Source organism: Glycine max, chromosome 3, assembly GCF_000004515.6.
Source record: "Glycine max cultivar Williams 82 chromosome 3, Glycine_max_v4.0, whole genome shotgun sequence".
Classification (NCBI taxonomy): domain Eukaryota; kingdom Viridiplantae; phylum Streptophyta; class Magnoliopsida; order Fabales; family Fabaceae; genus Glycine; species Glycine max.
In genome coordinates this window covers 7,592,184-7,599,874 of record NC_016090.4, presented here as the reverse complement: position 1 = coordinate 7,599,874, position 7,691 = coordinate 7,592,184, and the positions used below count along the sequence as shown (strand labels likewise).

Here is a 7,691-nt window from a genome sequence, read left to right as displayed (position 1 = left end):
TTTTTTCTCCTAATGCATATGAAAATATTTATTCAAACATACTCTTAAACACAATGTCAAATTTGTCAGTAGTTGTATACGAAAAAGTATCATTAGGAAGTACATCTATTTTAGTGTAGGCACTAGGCAGCATTTCAAATAGTAGTCTCTTGTCTAAAAGTGAAAGAATGTGCTTAAAAAGGAAAAAAAGACTGCCACATTAATTAAACAATATTAAGTCGATGTGAATATTTTGTTTTCTTGACATTATGTGTTTTTTAGCCTTAAAGTGTGTCTAACCTGAGAAGCCCCCGACACTCAAGTTATCTCAATTTATATGTAAAAAAAGAGTTATAAGTAAAACAACAGTTTAACTTTAAATAAAATAAAATAAAATGTATAACGATAAAAACAAATGGGAATCACATTCAGATTTCAGGCAAAGTTTAGGTTCAGCTTTGGTTTTGCCGTTTTTTTGGGGAAAAGCCATGATTTACTCAACACACAGTTCCTTTCCAATTGCTAGTCACAGTCCTCACAAAAAAAAAAAAAAAATATAATAATGTTGGGTATTCAAATCAATGAAAAAATATAATCAAAATAAATGACACTATTTAATTATCTTATAAGCTTGATTTTTGTTGTTTATATATAGTAGGCTAGCTTGGATTGTTTAATTATCGAATAAGATGAATATCATCAAATATATTATATTATATCATTCTATTAGAGATATATATAGTATTCTAAAAATTATTGTAATATTGTTTTTCTTACATTATTAGTAATTTTTTAATTCTATTTTATTAGATATAAATCAATCAAAGATATTAAATTATTCAAATAAGAATAACATATAAAAATAAATTATTCTAATATACGCATCAAATTTTTTGTTAATATTAAAACTTTATCAAATTAAAATTAAAATATAATATTAATGAATATTATAATCATAATATTTTATGAATAATAATACTAAAGCTTAGGGACTCTCAAAATGGAAATATATACATTTAATTCATATACTGTATTACAATTCAAAATTTAAATTTGAAACAAGAAATTAATATTAAATTAAAATTAAAATTGAGTAAAATTTTTTAAGAGAATAAAATGTTTAAATAAAAATATTAAGCACTCAACACGTACAATAATGGTTACTTTAAACATAAACTGACTTTCCTTTTAAAAAAATAAACTCACTTTAAATAGATAGATTTATATAATTTCTCTCTTCTAAATTGAAAATAAAACAAACTCATTATTTACTTGTATTCCCTTAACATTTTGTTTGTTTTTTAAATAATGAAAAAATAACTTTAATTTCTCAACAACAACAACAACGCCTTATCCCACTAGGTGGGGTCGGCTACATGGATCAACTTCCGCCATAATGTTCAAGTATTTACTTGTATTCCCTTAACATTTTGTTTGTTTTTTAAATAATGAAAAAATAACTTTAATTTCTCATTCTACGAAAATTCTCTGATTATATATTTATCCTGTTTAATTTAATTTAACATCGGAATAAAATTTTAAAAAACAACTCATTTACGATAAGAGATAAGTTTCATAATTCTATTTCTTGCTTTTCTCAACACTTAGTCATTGACCCTCCCTTAAAATAAACAACAATAATAATTAAAATACACAAATATTATATCATCTTACCAAAAACTATTCATGTACAATAAAATTATTCACTTTTATAATACCTTAAAAATAATATATATATATATATATATATATATATATATATATATATACTTTTTTTATTAATTAAATAAAAACTTTACACTGAACAGTAAACACACACCGGAAAATCAAAATAAAAATGAAAATCCCACCGAATCTTAACAACCCAAAAAGCCCCCATAATTATGTGTTTGAATTGAATCTTATTTTGTCACCTCTCACATGCTGTAAAGGGAACATAGGAGAATAACACAACATCCCCGATCGAGACCATTGCCCATTCCAAATGGCTCTAACATGCAAAACCCGTAAACTGCCCCTTGTAATGCCATCCACCATCTTCTCTCCCCCTTGTCTAGCTTGTTCGTGCCACTATTCCACTCCACACAAATAAACCCTATAAATTCTCACTCTCCCTCACACCAACAAAACCAAACTCTCTCAAAACAAAAAAACATCATCATCATCAAACTCATTCACATTTTTCACTATTATCTCGTTTTCTACTATTTCCTCATGAACACTAACATCCTCGGCGACTGCAAGTCCGGAAACAGTGACATCGGGTGTCCCCCGAATGGCACCGTCTCGGTGATCAAGAACTCCGTCCCTGCCACCACAAACACCTCCTCGGACGCCACGTTGGGACGTCACCTGGCTCGAAGACTAGTCCAGGTGAGATTTTTTTATCAACAAATATTAGTTATTAGTTTCAAATTAGAATTTTCGACTTCTTCCTTTTATTACCAAATCAATCTTATAAATCATCATTTTATGAGACATATAAAGTGAATTGATTGATTAAAGAAAAAAAAGAAAAATATCACATATTATTTGATTTTCTCTCTTAACAAACACTCATCTCTTTTATTGATTATTGTTAATCGTTAATTTTTTTCAATAAAAGAAATTCAAATCTCCAACTTTTTTCTTTGATTATTACACTAATCTTATAATTCTTGGTGCAGGTGGGTGTGAAGGACGTTTTCTCCGTGCCAGGTGACTTTAACCTCACCCTCCTCGACCACCTCATCGCGGAGCCGCAGTTGAAAAACGTTGGATGCTGCAACGAACTTAATGCTGGATACGCTGCGGACGGCTACGCGCGGTGCAGGGGCGTGGGCGCGTGTGTTGTCACGTTTACTGTGGGAGGGTTGAGTGTGATAAACGCGATTGCGGGCGCGTACAGTGAGAACCTTCCGCTGATTTGTATCGTTGGTGGGCCCAACACGAACGACTTTGGTACTAACAGGATCTTGCATCACACCATTGGGTCGCCAGATTTCAGCCAAGAGCTCAGGTGCTTCCAAACAGTTACTTGCTATCAGGTCAATTTCTCAAATCTATCTTCTTTTTTAATTGTTCTATTACATTTCCAATTTTTTTTAAAAAAATAAATTTCATGCATTGTACCTCAACCAATCAACTTGAACTTAACTAGTTATTTTAATTTTGTCACTCATGATATTTTATCTAGGTTTTAAATATCAATTACAGTCATATTGTGTGGTTTTGTCTTATTTATTGATATTGAGACAAATTGCAAACAAATACAGTCAACATAATCCCAATTACGGCTGTGAACAGTTAAAAATCTAGATATTGCGGCCCTCAACCCAAATTAGGATGGCAGATTATTTTTTTAAAACCTTGATCCTGTGAAAAGTGATACATGTACCGTTGTAAAGTATCATACATTGTTAATACACCTTAACAAAATATTTTTTTCTTTTATTAAATATACTTTTCATTTGTATTTAATTATAAGGTATTTTTAAAAATGTATTTGTTCGTTTTTATAAAAATATTTTTTAATTTTTAAATGTATTAATTATTTTTTTCCACCTATCCTATTTGTTTATTCTCTCTTCAAACATTAATGAAAATAATTAATTGAATAAAGTGATAAGAAAATAATAATTTTAAAACTATAGTATAAATAATTAACATATTTAATGCAGTGAACTAAATTAATTATTTTTGTTAAAAAACAAATTAATTAAAATCATCTTATAATTAGAGAGAGAAGGAATATATATTAAGTAATAAAATAATATACTTTATCTAACAAGGCCAAGTGTTGGAGGGTTCGTTTTACTATGTAGGGGTTTATGTGAATCTTTTTCCTGATCAAATCGAATAGTATTCTCTCAATAAAATAATTGTATGTTTTGGTTTACTATTGTACGTGAAATGCGCTCACAATACGAAGAATGGTTTGCAAGTTTATATTTGTATGTTTTGGTTTACTATTCTGTTTGTTTGTTTTCATGAACACTGAATTAAAGACAATGCTAGTTTCTTATTAATTTGTGTGCATATGGTTTGATAGGCTGTGGTGAATAACATAGAAGATGCACATGAAATGATTGATACTGCGATCTCAACCTGTCTGAAAGAAAGCAAGCCTGTGTACATAAGCATAAGTTGTAACTTGCCTGGCATTCCTCACCCCACATTCAGTCGTGAGCCAGTTCCATTTTCTCTGTCTCCAAAGTAAGATTTTGTATATACTTTTTTATTTAATTTTTATGTGATCTCTACGTGACACATAATCAAGTATTATTAATTATTTCTTATGAATTGAAGATTTTGGATATGTATTATACTTATACATAAAGATTGATCGAGACCATAGACACATAGTAGTCTGAGATGACTTGTGAACAAGCCAATCATGGGAAATGCTAATGATTCGTTTGTTTTTGAATCATTGATTCTAATTTATTGGTGTTTTACAGATTGAGTAACAAGATGGGGTTGGAGGCAGCAGTGGAAGCAGCAGCAGAGTTCCTAAACAAGGCAGTGAAGCCTGTAATGGTTGGTGGTCCAAAATTAAGGGTGGCTAAGGCATGTGATGCATTTGTTGAACTTGCTGATTCATGTGGTTATCCATTTGCTGTGATGCCATCAGCCAAGGGACTAGTTCCTGAGCACCATCCCCACTTCATTGGCACATTCTGGGGTGCTGTTAGCACCGCATTCTGCGCTGAGATCGTCGAATCCGCTGATGCATACCTGTTTGCTGGCCCCATTTTCAATGACTACAGCTCTGTTGGGTACTCACTCCTCCTCAAGAAGGAGAAGGCCATCCTTGTGCTGCCAGACCGTGTTGTGATCTCGAACGGACCCACGTTCGGGTGTGTCCTCATGATGGATTTCCTCAAGGAACTAGCAAAGAGGCTCAAGCACAATAACACAGCTTATGAGAACTACTCCAGGATTTTTGTCCCTGATGGAAAGCCATTGAAGGCTGAACCCAGAGAGCCTTTAAGGGTTAATGTTCTGTTTAAGCATGTGCAAGATATGCTGTCTAGCGAAACTGCGGTGATTGCTGAGACAGGGGACTCTTGGTTTAACTGCCAGAAGCTGAAGTTGCCAAAGGGGTGTGGGTAAGTAGCATAGGGAGTGTGGTTTTTGGTGCTTGTCATTTTGGTTTTTTAGTAGTCATTTTTTCAGTTTTGAAGAAATGGTTTGTTGACAGGTATGAGTTCCAAATGCAATATGGTTCAATTGGTTGGTCTGTTGGTGCAACTCTTGGTTATGCTCAGGCTGTTCCTGAGAAGAGAGTGATTTCTTGCATTGGTGATGGAAGCTTTCAGGTTTGTGACTTCAATCAAAAAGAAAATTGTTTTTATTTGGTTATACTGAAATAAATTTCTAAATTTTAATCAGTGGGTTGGGTCCAGCGGAAGAGATTAATCTCTCCCAATTGAATTATCGGAAGAGATGTTCATATTTAGCATTCTGAAAGAGGATATATTTGTGATAAACCAAAAAGAAAAATTTAATTTTTACTGTTAAATTCTTGCATGTGACAGCCTAGGATGTGCTCACAATTCTTGAACTAATTGTAGTGTTTTATTTAAATTGTTTGTAGGTGACAGCTCAGGATGTGTCCACAATGCTGAGAAATGAGCAGAAGAGCATCATCTTCCTGATAAACAATGGTGGATACACTATTGAAGTTGAAATTCATGATGGGCCATACAACGTGATTAAAAACTGGAACTACACTGGCTTGGTTGATGCAATCCACAATGGTGAAGGAAAATGCTGGACCACTAAGGTGAGAGATTCTTAACATAGTATGTATAATGGTTTTAAATTGTGGTTGCAACCTGAAATTATTTTATGTTTGCACCGAGCATAAAAAAAGAATTTACAATTGTTCTAACCTTCTAATTATTGGTATATCTTCTAATATTTTCACATTCCAATTCCCCTCCTTCACAAAAATTGTCAATTGCATGCTGATGCGGTTGTGGGCACCCTCGCAATGCAACTACGATTGTGGACCCCGCAATTTAAAACCATACATAATATACATTCAACAACAACTTCTTAAACATTCTTATGAAAAATTCATTGCATCTAACATAATTATTTTATGCATGCTTTAATTTATTTCAGGTTACATGTGAAGAAGAGCTTGTTGAGGCAATTCAGACAGCAACAGGAGTCAAGAAGGATTGCTTGTGCTTCATTGAGGTAATTGTTCACAAGGATGACACAAGCAAAGAATTGCTTGAATGGGGCTCTAGGGTTTGTGCTGCTAACGGTCGTCCTCCCAATCCTCAGTGAATTTCAAACACTTAATTAGTTGAGCCATTCACAAATTTGCTGGAGTTTAGCCATATTAATTTATTAAGTTGAGATCAATTCCTTTAAGATGCTTACGTACGAGAGAAATTTTCCTTTTGGAAATGCTTTTTGAGTTTATTAAAGTGTTGAAATGAGTGCACTAGATTTTATGTAAATTTACTCATCGTGGACAAAAGTTAATCTATCAATTTTTAACATGAATCAATGCTTCTGGATTTTGAGTTTAGGGGTGCACCTTTTTATGGGGATTGTGTGTGGAAAACACAAAGCGTCTGAATTAGTTATTGTTACAATGATACGCTTTAATTTATAATATTGAATGATGACTTTATTTATTTCATCTTAATAGAATCTGCTTACTCTTGCTGATAGAGAAAAGAAAATAGAACAATTTAATTTCATGTTTTATTTAACAGAAACAATAACTACCGTGAGATTTACTTATATTTATTTTTAAATAAAATTGATTTTTTAATTAGCTTTCACATACTGTGATTAATTTTAAATAATATTAAAATGTAAAGAAATATAATTGTGTAATTGAATAAAAATGAAATACAGAAAGATGTAACTGTACATGTCTTGGTTATTTTTATAACTAAATTAGTGTTTTCATAATGGTTACACTTATGATTATTGTGATATATTAGACACCTTTTTTTATTTCTTACATAATATTAATTTTTTTAAATTAGTTTTTATTTTATTTTGTACTGTTATGTTTCAAATAATTAATATCATAACAAACTATTCATTTAAAATTGTGAACAATATCATCCAATATTTATTTTATTCTAATAATTATATCTATTCCTTAAAATTATAATTCCACCCACCTCACATAACATGGTTGGACTACTAAAATATTGATAAGAGGGTCTGCCACATTTGTGAACACTGACATTGACAGATGTTTCACATCTTAGTCTCTTAGACCAACCAAATTAATAAAATAAACAAACATTGGTTTGTTTGTTTGTACCTCGTAGTCGTACGTAAAGATGGATTTCTATACAACGAGTAAGGAACTAAAACTTTATTTGCTGAGGGAAAAATGAAAGATCAGTTGCTGGTATTAGTTTTGGTTGTCTGTGGGCGAAAAGTAAGAGGAATGAAACTTGGTATAAAAAATAATTCAACTTGTTTAGTAAAATAATTTGCACTTTTACTATTTAAACATTAAATAGTTGATATTATATTTGCTATATATATATATATATATATATATATATATATATATAATTTTTCTCTCTAATTTATTTTTAATTATATGTACACATCTTAAAATTATTTCTCTCAAATAGAAAAATCAACAAATGTTACTTTTATAGTAAAAAAAATGTTTTCTAACATTTGAGATTTTAAGGGGTAACACATATATTTCACTTTTTTGTGTCACTAAGTGTAAC

At 31.1% G+C, this 7,691-nt stretch overlaps 1 protein-coding gene across 1 annotated transcript; it reads left to right on the top strand.

Moving 5' to 3' along the window:
* Nucleotides 1–1,954: 1,954 nt before the first annotated feature.
* LOC100776332 (pyruvate decarboxylase 2) lies at nt 1,955–6,619 on the top strand. Its single transcript, XM_003520362.5, has 7 exons — nt 1,955–2,352; nt 2,646–3,005; nt 4,010–4,173; nt 4,419–5,069; nt 5,162–5,279; nt 5,558–5,746; nt 6,091–6,619. Exons 1-7 carry the CDS (start codon nt 2,194–2,196, stop codon nt 6,259–6,261), a joined length of 1,812 nt encoding a protein of 603 aa, XP_003520410.3. The 5' UTR covers nt 1,955–2,193; the 3' UTR covers nt 6,262–6,619.
* Nucleotides 6,620–7,691: the final 1,072 nt, after the last annotated feature.

Bases quoted from the DNA above. Each gene is read 5' to 3' on its own strand.
- LOC100776332 (XM_003520362.5), top strand. From the start codon at position 2,194: ATGAACACTAACATCCTCGGCGACTGCAAGTCCGGAAACAGTGACATC. The intron at 5,070-5,161 runs GTAAGTAGCATA...GTTTGTTGACAG, and splicing joins AAGTTGCCAAAGGGGTGTGG to GTATGAGTTCCAAATGCAAT. The intron at 5,747-6,090 runs GTGAGAGATTCT...AATTTATTTCAG, and splicing joins GAAAATGCTGGACCACTAAG to GTTACATGTGAAGAAGAGCT.